Below are 21,147 nucleotides of genomic sequence, written 5' to 3' on the forward strand. Positions count from 1 at the left end.
ATTATGTGTATTATGCAGCACAGGCATTTGTGTGATATATTGTATGCAGTGCACAGAACAGACTTTTAAAAAAGAATTCCGCAGCTTACTTGGCGCCTGATTTACGCACCAGGTGCAAAGTTTGCACTTGTTTTTCAATGATGAAAGTAATAATAGAAGGTATAGTAAGGTGAAAGTAAGAGTGTAAATGAAGAGACATTTGTTTTAATCAATCAATCACTCAACTGTATTTGTTTTTCAATTTTTCTAAAACACATTTGTCACAGCTTGGAATTTTGCGTTTTATTGAGCTCCTTCTTGTTGTAATGACTCTTTCTTTTCAGCAATCAAATATTTCTACATCAATTAGCCTAATTAGATGTAAGCAAGATGCTCCTTTACATTATGTCTGCCAGTCGCACTTCACTTCTTCTTTATAGACATGAGAAAAACTATTCTCATACTGCTAACAATATGGCCACATAAACCTTTATCTCTGTAAAAACAAAATATTCTGTAAAAATAAATATGATTTTTATTTTAAAGCCACTGGCTTCCATGCTCAATAAATGTAATCAATTAATGAATCAGACCAGCTCCAAATGAATACATAGCTAAGTGAGCCAGCACAATGTCTATAAGTGGATCCAATGATTACTCAACAGATTAAACACAAAGTTGCAGAATAAAAGTATTAATGGCTTTATTGATCTTTACAAGTCTAAAGCAGATGACAATAGATTTCAACACAACTGGACAGGTAACAATGATGGTCATTTGCAGGCAATAATGCATTGATAATACTTTTAAAAGATCTCGCTCTTTTTCTTGTACAATTAATAAAAATGTATGTGAAAGAAAAGAACAAAAACATTAGCCACATCTGGCCAGCAGAACCATCTCCTCAAAATGTAATATAACATAAAAGGATATCTAGAACAAGGAGATACATCATCATCACCCATGTATTCATTATATTTGTTATAATAGATAGCCTACGGCAGGCAGAATTAATACATGAATACCACTCAAGTGAAGATTTGAACACAAAAAAGAAAAATTATTTCAAATTGTTTTGATGGATGAATCCATTTAAGACTAAATTGAGAGTAGGCCTCGTACATGAATCCAAAAGTAATGTAATTTCATAAACCAGACTGGTTATTCAATTCAACAAAAGTAAGAGGAACTATTTAAAGTATTTTCACGAAGACTTGTGTGACAATGTACAACAGATTTTAGACCTACTAAATAGACAGTTCCATACATGTCCAGCATGCATGATTGATTATAGATTCATATTACAAATCTTATTATCTTAATTTGAAAAGGTGAATTAAATGGTAGGTTTGCATCGAGAACTGGTATGAAATCATTAATATTGTTGAAACAAATAAGCTTATCAATAAAATCAGTAAAATAACTTTGGTAGCTGGTACAAAGAATACACTCACATAAAATACTCAGGCGAGGAAGGGTTGTCACTGGTAGACCCAGTTTCATGGTAACCATTCGAACCAGTCAATTTCTCGCATTTGAGTTTATATGCGTCCCTCTCGCGTGCCAGTCGGTTGAGCTCGTGCTTCAGCTGCTCCACCTGTGTGACAAGGCTGGTCTTCTCGTGCTCAAGAACGTGTTTCTGCTGAACGCGTTTGTAGCGGCACGATTGTGCGTAACCACGGTTTTTCAGGGTTCGGCGCTTCTGCTTCAGACGCATCATGTCGTCCTTGGTCAGACCCCTCAAGTGCCGATTGAGCTCCCTCACTGACATGGAGACCAGCTGGTCGTCCGAGAAGGCGCTCTCCACGTTGAGTCGTCTGTCGTGGCGATTCTGCTGATGGAGGTGGTGCGCACTAAGCTGGGAGTCGGGTGAGTGCGGAGCCGAGCTGTCGAGGTCCTGCTTGTGGTGATATTGATTTTGGCAGTGCATATCTTGCATATCAGGGTGACCCGAGAGACCGTCGGGTTGACGGATAAGTCCAGGGTACTGCTGGACATGGCCGTTGAGGTTATGTGCCGCCCCGTACCCTTCGAATTCTGCTTGGAGAGCCTGTTGGTGACCGTTCGGAGTGGGTTGGTGCCCGTGGACTGTGGTACCGATAAGGGCCTCCACTGCGTCCTCAGGTGTCAGGCCAAAAGTGTGGGGATACATTTGCTGAGAATAACCTCCACTGCTGGGCGTCCAGTAAAGATCATCAGGGTTCCTTTGCTCACCCGGATTGAAACTCGGTGACGATGGCACCGAACTGCAAGGGGTGCTGACCGGGGTAGAGGAGACTGAGTCCGGTCTCTGGAGCTCGCTGCACGGCCCAATGAATGAGTGATCAATCCCCTGCATTGTCTCCTTCTTCACTTCGAACTTCATCAAGTCGAACTCACTGACATAACCCAAAGGGGTTTTCGGCAGACCCAGATTTGTATGCGATTCGGCGGTCATTCTTTCCAGGATCTATTTGTCTTGGCCACTTCCAAGGGGCACAAAACTCTATTCTTTCATGCAGTCTTTTGCAACAATTGCACTATTGATGAGACGCTTCATACAATTAGTAAGTCCGTCAAATTAAATCTACAGTGAAAACACGCGTGCGTAAAAATGGAAAGATAACCGTCCTCTTAATCGGATAGAAGAAAGGTGCTCTGAGTCCACGGCGGGGCAAAAAGCTCTGCATATGTGTAGCTGTCCTGGTTTATGCTTGCGAGCGCACTTTCTTCATAAAGAACCGTTGCATGATGTCACACGGTATAGACTACACCTCCCTGCTCTTCTCCAATAAAAAGACGACGAGAAGGGTAATTTGCATAATAGCTGATGTGTGCGTTTTGACAATCCAACAAAGGTTGAATGTAGAATGATGCCCAACATTTCTTTTACATAGACCTGCAAAGACATATTGTAGACTACACATTTTACAGGCTACTGTGGCCTACTTTATTTAATTTGTGAATATGTTTCTCTTTCTCTCACACACTACCTCACCACTTGATGTATTAAAATAGTTTATTGTGAAAGACCACAAGGGAACTGATGCTGGAATGCAAAGCATCTGAGGAGTAAATATTTAGTCTGTAGACTATATGTCCAGGGATATATTATAGTCAATAGGGCTAGTAATTAAAAATGTAGACGCACTAAATTACCATCTGACTTTCCATATAAATAACATAAAACTATCACAGTTTTAAAGTCACAATTGTATTTGGACAATGGTCTTTATATTTAAGTGGAAGTCCATCATGCAAAAACACAATTCAATAATTCTAATAGAGCTGTTGTGCGTTTGCAACCACCACCCATAATAAACAAATAGCCTATACTCTCTAGTCCATGACTAGCCCACTGAAAATAAATATTTATATTCCACTTGTATGTGTTATTATTTGATTTCTGGTTAAATAATATGGACAAGCATAAAGGGTGGACCATAGAGTTAGAAATAGGTAAATTATAAATAACTATTTCTATGGGGTTTCTCCTGAGAGTTCTGGTAGCCAAATTGTATATTTATAGATCTATGCTGACCCCTTGTGGTGATATGAGGAAAACGTCACTATTGACCCTCAGAGTATACTGAGCAGTGAATGAAAGCTAGTGTTGTGTCATTGTCTGATATCTACCCTGTCATTTTTTCCTTAATTATTTTTTTTATATTGGCTTTTTATAATGTCAGAATGTACAGTAAGTAAGTATGATGATGGTGGCTTGTGGTTCTCAATACCCCCCTCCACTCAGTCTGGCCCCTTGGTTATAGGGTCTGGCATAGCTTTCTCTACCTCTTAAGTTGTTTTTGTCCATGGCAGAACAGATTCTGACGAGAATACCTCATCAGAAACCAAGTGTCCTCCTGATTGATGTGAGTGTTGCAGTTATTCTAAACACCATCAGGATTTCTCTCCCTCTCTCTCACAACATCTATCCCACATGGTCAGAGGCTGCAGCTGGGCACTGGTTATTTGGTAAACATACTGGCTTCTAATGAAATTAGTTGTTTCTTTAGACCAGTGTCAGTAAAGGAACATGGAGAAAATGGAAAGCAGCATAAACATAAAAGCAATGACCAGACTGCACAAGGCGGAAATTATGATTGCTGTAGAACAACTGAGGTATGGAAGAGAGAGAAAGAGAGAAAGAGAAGCTGGGTTTTCTTTACAGTTATGCTACCTGTAGAAACATACTGTGTTGAAATCCAACAAGTTCATTTCAGATAGTCACATATTTTCTTCAGCCGACTTTCCCATAAAAAATCTAACAATATCAGATCAAATATATCATGCAGAAATGTCATAACTGAAATTGATTAAATACATGTTTCAATATTTTTCTTAATGTGCCCTTGCCTACTTATACTAGTTATAGCTGATTAATTGTACATTGTATCTCACTGCAACATTGAGGCTGCATGATGGCAAACTGATCAAGGACCGACTGTACCATCTGCACACTTACCCCAACTACTTTGTGGCCCATGAGCTTACAGACTGACTGATCAGCCACAAGGAAGCTCTCGATCGGGCAACGGTGGTCTGCCTCATGCAACACCTTATGGACATGACATTGTGCACCATGGTACTGTAGGGCACCACAGTAACATCTCTAAGGGGATATAAAATGCATAGTAAGAGCTTTTCCAAGAGCCTATAGCCCTGACACAGGACCAAGTGTATATTCAACTCCTATTATACACTTCCTCCTACATCAGGGATACCAAGAGCCAAGGAGCTTTGCCAATATACTAACATTGATACAGGAGATCCAAAATGCTGAACTATAAAGTAGGGAAATGTGAAAACATTTTCAGGAAATGTTTCCTTTCTGATCTCTTTAGTTTGTGACAAGTACCCTATGTTCAAGGATGCAACATTTCTGTACTGTTTCCGTAAGGATGATGACATATTTCCATTTAACACTGTCAAGGTCTTCATCCAAGGACAACGATTGTATAAGCAGTAAGAACTACTTTGTTTACCCTGGGGGTCTCTGTCTGGTAGGAACTGGTGCCCTTGAAGAAGTCAAGCCTAGCTTAGGAAGAAGGGTAGCCACATCATCTGAATTACAGAATGTTCTCAGTATGTGCTGGTTTTGGTGATTATGGACTGAAACATTCAACTTTACCAATTGTGTACACAAGTTTGTGTGTAACTGTTCCATTCATTCTGTCTCTCGAGTGCAAAATGGATGTGACATGTTTTGTGTGTGTGGCGTGTTTTGCAGTGTAATAACTGTCAGACTCCATTCTGCATCTAAGGGAGGCGCAGGGTGTTGCATACCAGCGCTCCTTCCCTGGCTGACTGGTTACTACAGAATGGAAAGACAGAGAGCAGGCGCCAGGGTTTGGAGCTCTGCCATGCCTTGCTGGAGCATGGCATCATTCATCCCGTTGTGAGATGTTACCTTTTGACCTTTGGCCCATTACATTTGGCTCCCAAGTTGCGCAGCACTCTAAGGCACTGCATCTCAGTACTAGAGGTGTCACTACAGACACCCTGGTTCGAATCCAGGCTGTATCACAACCATCCGTGATTGGGAGTCCCATAGGGCGGCGCACAGTTGGCCCAGTGTCATCCGGGTTTGGCCTGTGTAGGCCATCATTGTAAAATAAGAATTTGTTCCTAACTGACTTGCCTACTAAAATAAAGGTAAAATATATATATATATTTTTAAATGGAGGTAATACTGGTTCCCCAGCCTCACAGTTGCTAGCCTACTTAAATGACTTCTATCATAACCAATTAGTATGATGCTTTTTGTGGTCCCCTATATATAGTACCAGTCAAAACTTTGGACACACCTACTCATTCAAGGATTTTTCTTGATTTTTTACTATTTTCTACATTGTAGAATAACGATGAAATAATGCATGTGGAATCATGTAGTAACCAAAAGAAGTGCTTAAAAACAAAATTGAAATATATTTTCTATTATGGATTCTTCAAAGTAGCCACCCTTTGCCTTGATGACATCTTTATACACACTTGGCATTCTCTCAACCAGCTTCACCTGGAATGCTTGGAATGCAGACCAAAGGATAGATTTCCACCAGGCAAATGTCCAATGCTCGTGTTTCTTGGCCCAAGCAAGCCTCTTCTTATTATTGGTGTCCTTTAGTAGTAGTTTCTTTGCAGCAATTCGACCATGAAGGCCTGATTCACGCAATCTCCTCTGAACAGTTGATGTTGAGATGTGTCTGTTACTTGAACTCTTTGAAGATTTTTTTGGGCTGCAATTTCTGAGGCTGGTAACTCTCATGAACTTATCCTCTGCAGCAGAGGTAACTCTGGGTCTTCCTTTCCTGTGGCAGTCCTCATGAAAGCCAGTTTCATCATAGCGCTTGATGTTTTTTGCGACTGCACTTGAAGAAGCTTTCAAAGTTCTTAAAATTTTCCGTATTGACTGACCTTCATGTCGTAAGGTAATGATGGACTGTCGTTTCTCTTTGATTATTTGAGCTGTTCTTGCCATAATGTGAACTTGGTCCTTTACGAAATAGGGCTATCTTCTGTATACCACCCTTACCTTGTCACAACACAACTAATTGGCTCAAAAGCATTAAGGAAATAAATTCCACAAATGACCTTTTAAGAAGGCATGCCTGTTAATTGAATTGCATTCCAGGAGACTACCTCATGAAGCTGGTTGAGAGGATGCCAAGAGTGTGCAAAGCTGTCATCAAGGCAAAGGGTGGCAACTTTGAAGAATCTCAAATATAACATTTATTTGTTAAACACTTTTTTTGTAACTACATGACTCCATATGAGTTATTTTATAGTTTTGATGTCTTCACTATTATTCTACAATGTAGACTAATAAAAAATACAGAAAAACCCTTTAATGAGTAATTTCTATATACACTGCTCAAAAAAAAAAGGGAACACTTAAACAACACACTGTAACTCCAAGTCAATCACACTTCTGTGAAATCAAACTGTCCACTTAGGAAGCAACACTGATTGACAATAAATTTCACATGCTGTTGTGCAAATGGAATAGACAAAAGGTGGAAATTATAGGCAATTAGCAAGACACCCCCAATAAAGGAGTGATTCTGCAGGTGGTGACCACAGACCACTTCTCAGTTCCTATGCTTGCTGGCTGATGTTTTGGTCACTTTTGAATGCTGGCGGTGCTCTCACTCTAGTGGTAGCATGAGACGGAGTCTACAACCCACACAAGTGGCTCAGGTAGTGCAGCTCATCCAGGATGGCACATCAATGCGAGCTGTGGCAAGAAGGTTTGCTGTGTCTGTCAGCGTAGTGTTCAGAGCATGGAGGCGCTACCAGGAGACAGGCCAGTACATCAGGAGACGTGGAGGAGGCCGTAGGAGGGCAACAACCCAGCAGCAGGACCGCTACCTCCGCCTTTGTGCAAGGAGGAGCACTACCAGAGCCCTGCAAAATGACCTCCAGCTTGTGTTGTGACAAGGCAGGGTTGGTATACAGAAGATAGCCCTATTTGGTAAAACACCAAGTCCATATTATGGCAAGAACAGCAAAAATAAGCAAAGGGAAACGACAGTCCATCATCACTTAAAGACATGAAGGTCAATCCGGAAAATGTTAAGAACTTTGAATGTTTCTTCAAGTGCAGTCGCAAAAACCATCAAGCACTATGATGAAACGGGTTCTCATGAGGGCTGTGTTGGTCAATTTATTGAACAAATGATCAGGTCTATATTACTTTAATACATACATTAGTAATGGAAAGGAAACACAGACTCTTTGTTTAAGTTTTAAAATACTCCTTTTAGTAATACAATTGTAGACAGAAGTTGGTACAGAGTACATTATATGATAGTTATCCCCAAGTTCGGCAGAATGTCTAAGACATCCTGTAACTCATATAGCCTCTCCCAGTCCTCCTTCCCTGAGTTTCCCTGGCAACAACATTTTAATAAATCTAACCTCCCCTGACAGCAGTAACCATTTTATCAGCAATTAAAAGCTCCGAAGTGGGTTTGACCGAAACTTGACCTTTCCTCACAAGTACAGAGTCATAACAATGTGAATGAGTGTAAGCATCTTCTGACAGGTGGCTGGTTTCATCAGGTCTGTGGCAGCCTTGTGTTCTCAGAAAACCAGATAACCACAGTGGGATCCAGACAGGAAGAGTCTGAACGTAGACGCCTTCTGATAGTGTCTAAAGGTCACAACACTCAAAAACAGGTTTTAACACACACACACCGAGGTCTCCCGAAGAAGAGACCTTACAGTTTATCATAACATAATGTATTAACCCTTTAAAATGTATAAGGCCTTGGTTTAACCCTCTTCAACTGCCACAGGAAAGGAAGACCCAGAGTTACCTCTGCTGCAGAGGATAAATTCATTAGAGTTACACGCCTCAGAAATTGACAATTAACTTCACCTCAGATTGCAGCCCAAATAAATGATTCACAGAGTGCAAGTAACAGACACATCTCAACATCAACAGTTCAGAGGAGACTGCGTGAATCAGGCCTTCATGGTCAAATTGCTGCAAAGAAAACACTACTAAAGGATACCAATAAGAAGAAGAGACTTGTTTGCGCCAAGAAACACGAGCAATGGACATTAGACCAGTGGAAATCTGTCCTTTGGTGTGATGAGTCCAAAAGTGAGATTTTAGGTTCCAGCCGCCTTGTCTTTGTGAGATGCAGAGTAGGTGAACGGAGGATCTCTGCATGTGTGGTTCCCACAATGAAGCATGGAGGAGGAGGTGTGATGGTTTGGGGATGCTTTGCTGATGACACTGTTTGAGATTTATTTAGAATTCAAGGCACACTTAACCAGCATGGCTACCACAGCATTCTGCAGCGATATGCCATCCCACCTGGTTTGCACTTAGTGGGACTATCATTTGTTTTTCAACTGAACAATGACCCAACACATCTCCAGGCTGTGTAAGGACTATTTGACTAAGAAGGAGAGTGATGGAGTGCTGCATCAGATGACCTGGCCTCCGCAATCACCCGACCACAGCCCAATTCACATGGTTTGGGATGTGTTGGACCGCAAAGTGAGGGAAAAGCTGCCAACAAGTGCTGAGCATATGTGGGAACTCCTTTAAGACTGTTGGAAAAGCATTCCAGGTGAAGCTGGTTGAGAGAATACCAAGAGTGTGCAAAGCTGTCATCAAGGCAAAGGGTGGCTACTTTGAAGAATCTAAAATCTATTTTGATTTATTTAACACTTTTTTGGTTACTATATGATTGCATAAGTGTAATTTCAAAGTTTTGATGTCAAGACTATTATCATACAATGTAGAAAATTGTAAAAATAAAGAAAAACCCTTGAATGAGTAGGTGCGTCCAAAATTTTGACTGGTACTGTACATACTAGTGGATATTTACCCCCTGCCACACTCTCCTCTGCCCCAGTGGTAAGATGAAATCCAAAATCAGTAGATCGTCCCTCTGTTCTTCTTTGACATCATTTGTTATTTTCAGGCTTACACAGGTGTATGTAGTCTACTTGAGCAGTTCGTTTCTGATAAGGCCATTTGGGACAAAATATGTTTTAACTGAAAAGTATAACAACCAGTGGCGACCCGTCGATCGATGCAGGTGGGGCAGAGCACCACACTTTTAGGTTAAAAAAATAATTGTTATTTTGGCATTAATACGTGTCACATATCAGTTTGCAAACAATGCAAAAAAAAAATCTAATATCATTGAGTTAACAAAGCCGCATACAAACATGGTCTCTTTTTTGCTTTCTTGAGTAAGGCTGCTCCAAAATGCTGGTGTTCCAGCCTAGCTCAGTGCTTTCTGTGATGGTGGGGCTAGCCAGCAGAAAATACATAGCGTTACACCTGATTGGCTCAGTTTTCTGTCACTCATGGGACAGTACGTCATCCCCAATTCTAAGATTAGAGCTTGAAAATTTTAGCCTCTTGGATTCTGCCATAGAGTTATATTAGAAGTGCCCATCAAAGAAGGCTCAAGGCCATTGGCCACAGAAAGAATGACATCAAATCATGTTATATCTACAGTAACTTTGATTGGACTGATCATGTCAACATCTCACTTTCAATGTCTTAGCTAGCAGTCATCATGAGTTGTCATCAAGTTGACAATCTACTGGCAAATTCTTATTAATCCTTGTCATATGATGAGAGATAATGAAGAGAAATTATAGATAAAACGTATCGGTGCTCATCGGCCATTGTACATAAAGATTACACAAGTTGGAAATAGCAAACTCTTGTATGCTACTGCATAAATGATGTAATATGCAAGGGAGAAATCTATACTGTAGATTAAAAAGTAACGTAATACTAAGTGTATGTTGTGTAGTAAACTGTTAGTAGCCCATGTGCCTCACCCTAATAATTTGGAATAGTGCGGTATTGTAAACACATAGTAGTTGTGGTGCTTGGCTTGCACGTGCAAATTCAGCACACACAACATTCTATAATAGATTTGCGTTATTTGACACGTCAAATTAAAAGCTTATTTAATTTAAAAGCTCATTTTTTTTGACACGCAAAGATAGAAATGGCGTTCAATGTGCCTCACTCTAATAATTTGGTCTATTTTCACCTCCTGTTCTAACTTGGTGGTGACTATAGCCTATAACCTGTTTCAGAGAAATGTAATCATTGAATATTGTAAGAGTTGTCTGCCATATCAGCTATGTTTTTTAAAAGGCAGTAAATGAGGCTGAATGAACTATTTCGCTGCCAGACAAGGCTCCGCTGATAGCCAGGTGTAGCAGTGGTAAGGTGTTTGGACTGCTGTTGGGACAGCTTTATGTAGGCCCTAACAGTTTGTAAGCACCATTTGTTACTGTAAAATATGAATATGAATTCGAAGGACCAATAAAAAGGATAGAAAAAACTTAGGTGCTGGGTTTTAGGCTGGTAGCAACCACCACAGGGTGTCCGTTCAGAACATGAGGAAGCAGTAGTTCCAGATCAAGGATTTAATGAAGATCCACACACACACATACAACACCACTCTCTCTGATACTAATTGTGGTTATTTAGCTGCATGCACAATAACATCAGAAATAAAAGCAATTTCTTCTAAGGAGGAAAAATAAGCAGGAGAGAAAAACAGCTTCATCATCAGAATGGACACTATAGACTGCCGAGGCTCTGCCTGGTCGGGTATTACCCTGTCCCTGGAAAGAAGGCTGCTTATTGACTAATAAAATGATGATGATTATGACCTCATTCCAATAGGAAAACGAAAATAAAGTTGGGGTCTTGGAAAGGAGATGAGCTGGCCGTTTGAACAGTTACCATTATAGTGCAATTAATGTATTGTTTAGTGTTGTGTAGTGGCTTTGCTGGCATGCATCCCACTTTTTTTTTTGCCAGACTAAGATTTACATGATAAAATCGCCACTGAAAACAACATTTTTTAATAATAATATTGAGCAAGAACGTCTTCTTTTTCGGACCTTCTGCAGAGTCTCAAATCCAAAATGCTGGAGTATAGAACCAAATTAAAAGTTGTAGCTTCACTGTCCAAATAAATATGGGGCGGTAGCCTAGTGGTTAGAGCTCTGGACTAGTTACCGAAAGGTTGCAAGATCAAATCCCTGAGCTGACAAATCTGTCGTTCTGCCCCTAAACTAGGCCGACATTGAAAATAGGAATTTGTTCTTAACAGACTTGACTGGTAAAATAAATAAAAATATTTAGGGGAGTGTATGACCTTCATTTTCTAGTCTTGTCTCTATTGGGGGAAATAAATATAGTCCCCTTATAACAGCATCTCATGTGATGGGGGATGCTGGGGCTTTGTGATCAGAGGTATGGCCCCAGTTTACGTCCGGGCAGTCGACCCTGGAAGCCCTGCTGCAGGGGTTAAGGTAACACAAACATAGTTCCTATTTTTTGTGACATTCTCCTGATTCTTATTGTAAACCTAAGTGAGTCAGGTGAATGGGCAAAGCATTCTTCACCTGGGTTACTGCCAGGTCACCAGGCTGGTGATGACGGGACCTCGCACTGTTGTGTTGGAGGTCATGGAACCACTGGGGTGAACCGAAGTACCTTCAAAATTCTCCAAAACCTGCCTCAGAAATCTCCTGAACTAGCTAAACTATTGTCTGCTGTGTTACAAAGGGGCACAGTGTGGTTGGACATTTGTACAAATTGATCTCTAAGCTATAAATTGATCTGTAAGATACTACTTCCAATTTCTTGGGAGTCTCTTGAAAAATGTTTTATACGAGTGCATGGCTTTGTTGTTGAGCATCCATGCTGTAGATTGTTTAGTTAGATAGTATTAGCCTATTCCTGGTGGTGGCTACAGTTGCTAGCCTAGAGAAAAATTGGCAAAACTAACTAAAACTATATCACAGGGTCAGAGTGTAGTAGCCTAGTCAAATACTTTTTATAACTAGCTCATTGTTCTGTCTGTGGCCTAGTCTTCTATGGGCCCACATGTCGTGGAATAGGTGGGTGGCTCCAGTCAGAGTAAAAAATATATGATGCTTTTGGACCACTTTCCTTGATTTTACACCCAAGAAACATAGGTGTGACTTTTGAAACAATTAGATACTCAGTACTAAGGGAAGCACATATCTCAGAAAAAAATATTGTACATTTAAAACTTATCTCCCCAAACATTCACTTCCGTCTTTTCCTCCTCGCCATTTTGGATTGACTTGGCTCGGGTTAGTTGGGAACGTTCAAGAGAAGTGCTGATGATTGTCGGATTCAATTGTAACAGTCCAATTGGCCATGTATGCTGTACAATATGCACTAGAAATCCACCCCACATATTGTGGCTATTAGCTAGCAATTAATTTAACGTATATTGCAGATGGCTGAGATTTTGCTAACTAGCTAAACAGCACCACCGGCTTGGCGAGGACGAACAACAACCGCATCATTGAGTTGGATTCATTTGTTAGCCAACGAGCTACCGTTACTTGTTAGCTAGCATTTATCTCAGAAAACCATTTGGGCAGCCAGTTTTTGTGTGGTTGGGTTCGGAGACATACCAGGTAAGATTGGTTAGAGTTGAGGCGCGGTATTTTGTATAACTAGTTATCTAGCTAGTTATGGCGGCAAGTTAACTAGCGAACAAACATGCCTGGCTATCATCGGCTGGCTAGTTGGTCGGCTAGACATTGGCTAGCTACTGCATGCTAGCCAGTTCGCCTTCTGCTAAACTGACGCTAGCTAACAAATAAGGTATCTTAACTAGCATCCATTGTGTATTTTCTTTACCTCACTTCATAATGATTACTAACATTAAACATAACGTTAGCTAGATAACCAACCTTTGACAAAGGATTTGTAACTAACCATCAGAGGTCTAAGTGATGTTAGCTAGCTTAATTCGCTAACGCGTTAGGCCTATATTCGTTTTAGTCTTAATTTAAGGTTAGTCATAAGGTTAGCACTGTGGTTAGGTTTAAAATCACTTAAAGATAAATTGTAGAAATGGGCGGGGTTTATGATTTTGTGGCTATGGTAAGAAGTGACGACCGCATAGCTACATAAGGACGTTTCAGCTGTACAGGAAGCCAATAGATGAGAATAATGTTGTACCAGAATTGAAGTCCCATCATGTCTGTGCCAATCAATGCTGTTTGTGATTTAACTATGATCTTCGAATGCAAATAATCTTCAAACGTTATTGCCAAGTACCTCAACTCTACGATGATTTCATCTACGGAGTTGAATGTAGACTATATTTTTATATTAACCTACAACGCATTCGAGTCGCTATGCAATCGATACTTCAAATATTACAATGTTTGTCCTCTTGCGTGCATTTTTTTTTGTTTGCTGAAATGCATACTTTTTAATAAGACTTTAATGAAGTAGCTACAACCAGCGACTCTTTCTAAATTGCTGTTGCTCTAAGATGCCAATTCAGCACGAATGCGCATGTGCCAATTACATCTCAACAAGGTAACGGTTGTATTTGATTAATGTTTTATTAAAACGTTTCAACAAACAAACACTCGCAACAGCAGAGGAAAAACTGGTACACGGTAAGGGTGTAAGAATGTGCTTTTTTTTGTATTGACTTCATAGCAAGTCAGTGGTTCATTAAAAAAAAATAGTTTGAGATCAACCCTGGATAAAATCATGGAGTTGAGGTACTTGGCTAACTTTGTGTGAGCAGGCCATATGGGTTTGACATGAGTAGTAATAGAATTCTCTGTGATTTATTCTTGCAGTCTGGAAAGATGTATCAACTCCCTGTGAACAACCTCACTAGGATACGAAGAGCAAGGAAACAGGTGAAGGCGGCTCTCTGTGACATTGGACTGGAGTACTGTAAGGAGCAAGCGGAGGTGAGAGAGAAAATAAAACAAGTCATAGCTTTTACCTATCACTAAGGTTTTAGTGTTGTGTGTGTGCGTCTAACGTAAGAGTTTCACTCATTTTTATAGTCATTTGTGCTTCTGAAAAAAATATGGCGGTAAAAATTAATAGGCATATAATCTAATTCGACAAGTTCCAGCATACAGTACTGTGATTTCTGATCAGAATAATTGTCCCTCTCACATAGGACCTCAAAGAATTTTGCCCAGATGAGAACTATGTGAAGAATACTGTCTGCCTGGAACTTTGTTCATGGGATCCGACATTCTCAAAAACACAGGTAAATGACTCACACTAGAAATTAGAAATTAATTTAATTACCCATTATTCTGGGGCTTGTAATGATTATAGTACTTCTTTATTTGCCACAATCATAAATACAACTAGTTTTGGATAAAGGAGCAACCATTTCAATTTTGTAAATGTTGTGATTACATTTTCAAACTCGCCTGTTTATTATTTAAATTTTTTACAGGAGTACCGGTCAAAGCCTTTCTGCTGCACAGAGTGCAACTTCTCTTCCAAGTACTACTCGGGCTACAAAAACCACTTCCGAAATGTTCACAGGCACAACTTTGAGAACCGCATCCTGCTCAACTGCCCTTACTGCACCTTCACTGCGAGCAAGAAGACAATGGAAACGCATGTCAAGGTCTTCCACATATCTAGTGTGGCACGTCAGGGTCTAGGGGGCTACCAGGGGGCTGCTGTGGGGGCAAATAACAAGGTGGAGAAGGCAATGTACTATTGCAAGAAGTGTAACTTCCGGGACCCTCTGTACAATGTTGTGCGAAGGCACATCTACAGGGAGCACTTCCAGCATGTGGTCTCACCCTATGTTGCCATGGTCTCAGAAACATCAGTCAAAAATGGAGCCAATGCTGTCAACGGCAACAACATCCTCTGTAAGCGCTGTCAATTCTCCACCCGTAGTTATGAGGCGCTGGTGCAGCATGTCATTGAATATCATGAGCGCATTGGCTCTCAGGTGACAACCATGATTGGACATGCTAACGTTGTGGTGTCCAGACCGCAAAGCTATGGGATGGCCCAGAAGGGTTCTGTGATGACTGGGGGTCGTACCCTGACATCTGAACAGGTTAGCCATATGGTGGGGGTCCATCTAAAGCAGGGACCTACTGGACTAAAGAATGTGACAAGTCAGTCCTCTATTGCTGGCCAGCGTTTGAACATTCCTGGCAATGGTGGTTTGGGAGAAGGTGCTAATGCTAGTCTTACATCCCAAACACAGAAGTGGAAAATGTGCACAGTCTGCAATGAGCTCTTCCCTGAAAACCTGTACAGTGCTCATTTTGAGAAGGCACACAGGGCTAAGAAGGTATGGGCAATTGCCAAGTATATCATGAAGATCCACAACTTCACCAGTAAGTGTTTGCTTTGCAACCGATATCTTCCCAGTGACACGTTGCTTAACCACATGCTGATCCATGGGCTCACCTGCCCACAGTGTCATGCCAGCTTCAATAATGTGGAGAAAATGCTAGATCATGTGGGGCAGGCTCATCCAGATGACTTTGTTGGTCCTCCAGCCGCCTCCCCGCTTACCTTTGACCTCACGATTGGGCAGGCTAAGAACAAAATCATACAGCTTATTGTTATAACCTATAACATGAAGGAACCTGTAGCTGCTCAGGAGCAGTCTATGGCTTCCCATGCCCAGAACAGCTTCCACACTCCAGTGAAGAGTCTGCCTTCAAAGATGCCAGTGAATAAGAAGGACATGCTTGCCAGAAGTCAAGCCACTGTATCTGGCAGCAATGAGGTTGGCAAGACCCTATGCCCACTATGTTTTACCATCCTCAAGGGTCCTATATCTGATGCCTTGTCACAGCATCTGAGAGAACGACACCAAGTGCTTCAGACAATGCACCCTGTGGAGAAGAAGATGACGTACAAGTGCATCCACTGTTTGGGCGTCTACACCAGCAACATGGTGGCCTCCACGATCACTCTGCACCTTGTGCAGTGCCGAGCTGTGGGAAGGGCCCAGAAGGGCCTGGGACCAAAGTCTGCCTTGACACTCAACTCCTCTGGTGCAGGGTTCTTAAAGCGTCAGCTACCCTCCCAACCCATGTCTGGCTCCAAGAGGATGAAGATAAAAAATGATGTATATTCCCCCATGAACATGGACAAGCCAGGGGAGGCTGTGGATCTAGTGTTGGACCCTAGGAACTATGAGCACAAGACTTATGAAGCACGCAAAGCCTTCCTCACGACCTATTTCAATCGTTGCCCCTATTTAACTTCACAGGAAGAAGAGAAGCTGTCTGCAAGCCTGTGGCTCTGGAAGTCTGACATTGCCAGTCACTTCGCTAATCGACGGAGGTCATGTGAGGGAGACTGTGAGACCAGGAAATTGAAAGTGCTACTTGGATTTGACATGCAGGCACTCAAGGGACTGAAGCATGACATGGACTTTGAGGAGAAAACCAAGCTCCCCATCACGTCAGTGGAGAAGGCCTTTAAGTCTAGGCCGGCTCTTAACACAGACCAAAGAAAGCAATGCGAGACAATTAACTGTACCCTCAAGCTAAGTACTTACACAGAACCCATATCTATTGACTCATCTGATAGTGAGTTGGAACCAGAGGACTGTTCCATTGAGAATGGGCAAGTTGACACACCAAAATCTGTGGATGTCACGTCTTAAGGAAAATCAAACCTGCCAGAAGAGAGATCTCTAAGCATTGAGGCGCCTAAAATAGAGATGGGCCCTTATCAAGATGGTTGATCAAAAACCTGAATCACCTTCTGTTAGTTTACTACAGACTCTAGGCCTAAATAAGGTGCCTTGGGTTGGTAAGATGATCCATCAAAATGAGAGCAGCCTAAAAGACCTGCGGTACAGGGGAAGCATGAGGGTTTGGTGCAGGTAATCCTTACACTCTGCAGTTCTTCAGTTATAGGGAAGTCAGGGAAGGTAGGAGAGACTGACAGGACAAATTAAGACTTCATAAATTCAGTGGGATGCTCGGTTTAAGTAAAGAATAATTACTAATTCATAAATTAGGAACTACACAAGTATAGAAACTAGCTGTTTACTTCTGGCTCCAGATAAAGGTATGCTGAAATGGTGCAAAAGAAAATGTATGGTGTCTGTAGCTAATATTGGTGGGAACATTGTACATATTTAGTAGGCCTACATTAGATTATGCATACATTTAGACTGTCAGTTTTAAGTGAAATTCAAAAACTTTCACTTCTTATAGGCATACGGATTGTCCTCCCATATGATGTATTATTGTTATTTCAATTTTAGAGATAGCAGGGTAACATGTATACATACCTATGTTCACTTTTGTTTAAACAAAGAAATTGGTTTAATAAAGCTTTTTTCAAAGAACCTTCATTTGACTAACACTATATAATGTTATTGTGCCCCTCCATTATACAAATATACTCCATTGTAATAAAATAAAATATATATACAGTACCTAGGGTTGCAAAGGGTCGGAAACTTTCCGGGAAATTTTCCATGGGAAGTTAAGCCCTGGATTTGGGGAATTTTGCTTAAATCCATCAAAAAAGTTTGCTTATAACAGTGAACCTTTTTTGTAGGATACACAAGGAAATTCTAGATCTTGTGGAATATTTTGGTTAAACTGCTCAATTCAGTGGAATTGCAACCCTCTGCATGCACAGTGCACTCTTCCATCACATGTACAGCTGATTCTCAAGATCTTGCACGCTAATGAGATTCTATTGAGACCACACTACTACACTGAGCAAAGGACTACTTGCTTTCTGGTAAGTGTTGATTACAATAATGGGGGCGGTGAATATATTTTGTATGACTATTTTTTTGTTAATCGTAAATGGTAGCTTACAGCAAAGTGTGTTTTAAAGCATTTCTAACTTGTTAACAATTTCTGCAAGTCAGTTTTTGCTACCATGTGGATTTTGACTTGCTTGAGCCTGCTAACTGAGTGTTAATTCACCTGTTACCATACATGTTTCATTTAAATTAAATAAAAAAAATCTTACAAAGGAGTTTAATCTAACTGCTTAACTATTTATCTGTACATGGAATTATATATATTTTTTATTTTATTTGTTCTTCTAATCTTCACAGGAAAATGCCACGGGCACTATCTGATGTGTGGAGACATTTCACTGCAGCTAATGTAGAAGGAAAAGTTGTGTACATTTGCCAATACTGTGCCAAATCATATGTGAAGAATGCAACAAAGATGCAGAATCATCTGGCCAAGTGTATAAAGTTCCCTCAGTGCTCACATCAAGCAACCTCTGACAAAAGTCCCTCTACTTCTATTCGAGGTGAAAATGACGAATTGGACGCCTTATCGATAGCAACAGCTCATGGTACTCCTGGAATCAGAAGTTTTTTTTGACTCAATGGAGGAATGTAATCAGAGAAATGCTGATGAATGTCTTGCTCGAGCTGTATATGCAACTGGTTCACCTCTGATGCTCACAGGCAATGTGTATTGGAAGAGATTTCTGAATGTTCTTCGCCCAGCATACACCCCTCCAACCAGACATGCTTTATCTACTCATTTGCTGGATGCAGAGTTCAAGTGAAGGTCAAGCAAATCATAGAGAAAGCAGACTGTATTGCAATCATCTCTGATGGGTGGTCGAATGTCCGTGGGAAAGAAATAATTAACGACATCAACTCCACCCCTCAACCAGTATTCTACAAGAGCACAGACACAAGGAATAACAGACACACCAGTCTCTAGATTGCAGATGAGCTGAAGTCCGTCATCAATGACCTTGGACCACAGAAGGTATTTGCACTGGTGACAGACAATGCTGCGAATGTGAAGGCTGCTTGGTCTAAAGTGGAGGAGTCCTACCCTCATATCACACCTATTGGCTGTGCTGCTCATGTATTGAATCTGCTCCTCAAGGACATCATGGCACTGAAAACAATGGATACATTCTACAAGGGAGCCAAGGAAATGGTTAGGTATGTGAAGGGTCAAGTTATAGCAGAAATTTACTTCACCGAGCAAAGTGAGAAGAATAAGAGCTCCACAATAAAGCTGCCCAGCAACATCTGTTGGGGTGCTGTTGTCATCATGTTTGACAGTCCTGGAGGGGAAGGAGTCTCCAAGAAATGGCCATATCACAGTCTGCTGATATGGACAGCCCCATCAAGAGGATCCTCCTGGATGATGTATTTTGGGAGAGAGGTAAGCAGCCTGAAACTCCTGAAACCTATAGCAGTAGCCATTGCATGGATTGAGGGAGACAATGGCATCCTGTCTGATGTTCAGACTCTGCTTGCAGATGTAAGAGAAATCCATACTGCCCTGCCCACTTCACTGTTGCTCCAAGCAGAGGAAACTGCAGTTCTGAAATGCATCAAAAAGCGTGACGACTTCTGCCTGAAGCCCGTACAGAGTACATGTTGGACCCCAAGTATGCTGGCAAGAGCATCCTGTCTGGTTCAGAGATCAATAACGTCTATGGCGTCATCACTACCGTGTCTCGCCACCTTGGCCTGGATGAGGGTAAGGTTCTTGGCAGTCTGGCGAAGTACACTTCCAATTAAGGGCTTTATGATGGATATGCAATATGGCAGTCGTGCCAACATATCTCATCAGCCACCTGGTGGAATGGACTTTGGATCTGAGGCTCTTTCCCCTGTTGCCTCCACCATCCTCCAAATTCCACCATCAGCTGCCTCAGAGTGCAACTGGTTCTTGTTTTGGAACACACACACTGAGGCACGCAACAGGCTGACAAATACAAGGGTTGAAAAATTGGTTGCCATCCGGGCAAATTTGAGGCTTTTTGAGCCTGACAATGAGCCATCCTCAAGGTTGGAAAGTGACAGTGAAGATGAGGCCTCTGATGTTCAAGAGGTGGACATTGAGTAGGTTGAGGGAGAAGACATGGAAGCCTGAGAGGAAGACAACCAAAGCTTTAGTTTCTAGGCTTTCATGTTACAGAGATGTATGTTGAAAATATATTTTGGGAGATGCAATGGATCATTGGGGATGATAAAATTTTCCCTTTTGTTCAGTGAAATCATCCTATGTGAAGAGTCAACTCATTTAATTAAAGTTCAATTCGTAGCTAGTTATTTTATTTATTTTGGAAGGATTTAATAATTTGCAATTGTCTACTTACGGTAAAATGTTTATGTTTCTGTCTCCATATGATATGGTAAATATATCCAATGTAAAAAGCATCTACATTTAAATGGTATTAATATTAATTTGCATAGATTCCTGTTAATTCCAATGGAAAGTTTCCATCTCTGAATATTCCCCAAAATGTGCAACCCTAACAGTACCATTCAAGAGATTGGACACACCTACTCATTCAAGGGTTTTTATTTTTTACTATTTTCTACATTGTAGAATAATAGTGAATACATCAAAACAATGAAAAAACACATGATTCCATGTAGTAACCAAAAAAGTGAAAAATCAAAATATATTTTCGATTCTTCAAAGTAGCCAGCCTTTGCCTTGATGACAGCTTTGCACGCTCTTTGCATTCTCTCAACCAGCTTCATGAGGTAGTCACCTGGAATGCATTTCAATTAACAGGTGTGCCTTGTTAAAAGGTAGTTTGTGGAATTACTTTCCTTACTACGTTTGAGCCAAATAGTTGTGTTATGACGAGGTAGTGGTGGTATACAGAAGTTAACCCTATTTGGTAAAAGACCAAGTCCATATTATGTCAAGAACAGCTCAAATAAGCAAAGGGAAATGACAGTCCATCATTACCTTAACACGTGAAGGTCAGTCAACATGGAAAATGTCAAGTACTTTGAAAGTTTCTTCAAGTGGTGTCCCAAAAACAATCAAGCGCTATGATGAAACGGCCGCTCATGAGGACCAACACAGGAAAGACCCAGAGTTACCTCTGCTGCAGAGGATAAGCTCAGAGTTACC

The 21,147-nt window shown here is 41.0% G+C and overlaps 3 protein-coding genes across 3 annotated transcripts; 2 read left to right on the plus strand and 1 right to left on the minus strand.

Annotated features, from left to right (window-relative positions):
- Window positions 1-665: 665 nt before the first annotated feature.
- Window positions 666-2,665, minus strand: mafbb (v-maf avian musculoaponeurotic fibrosarcoma oncogene homolog Bb). The gene has a single exon (XM_055917325.1). It carries the CDS (start codon window positions 2,414-2,416, stop codon window positions 1,430-1,432), a length of 987 nt encoding a protein of 328 aa, XP_055773300.1. The 5' UTR covers window positions 2,417-2,665; the 3' UTR covers window positions 666-1,429.
- Window positions 2,666-2,698: 33 nt separating this feature from the next.
- si:dkeyp-97e7.9 (DEP domain-containing mTOR-interacting protein) lies at window positions 2,699-9,335 on the plus strand. Its single transcript, XM_055918173.1, is given in 8 exon segments — window positions 2,699-4,080; window positions 4,366-4,520; window positions 4,523-4,543; window positions 4,803-4,923; window positions 5,189-5,197; window positions 5,199-5,261; window positions 5,263-5,356; window positions 9,330-9,335. Coding segments are annotated over 8 exon segments (555 nt in total). The 5' UTR covers window positions 2,699-3,994.
- A 3,206-nt stretch (window positions 9,336-12,541) lies between these two features.
- Window positions 12,542-17,621, plus strand: adnpa (activity-dependent neuroprotector homeobox a). Its single transcript, XM_055917326.1, has 4 exons — window positions 12,542-12,915; window positions 14,104-14,220; window positions 14,439-14,531; window positions 14,727-17,621. Exons 2-4 carry the CDS (start codon window positions 14,113-14,115, stop codon window positions 16,920-16,922), a joined length of 2,397 nt encoding a protein of 798 aa, XP_055773301.1. The 5' UTR covers window positions 12,542-12,915; window positions 14,104-14,112; the 3' UTR covers window positions 16,923-17,621.
- The last annotated feature ends 3,526 nt before the right edge of the window (window positions 17,622-21,147 follow it).

This window comes from Salvelinus fontinalis, chromosome 3, assembly GCF_029448725.1.
Source record: "Salvelinus fontinalis isolate EN_2023a chromosome 3, ASM2944872v1, whole genome shotgun sequence".
NCBI classification, from domain to species: Eukaryota; Metazoa; Chordata; class Actinopteri; order Salmoniformes; family Salmonidae; genus Salvelinus; species Salvelinus fontinalis.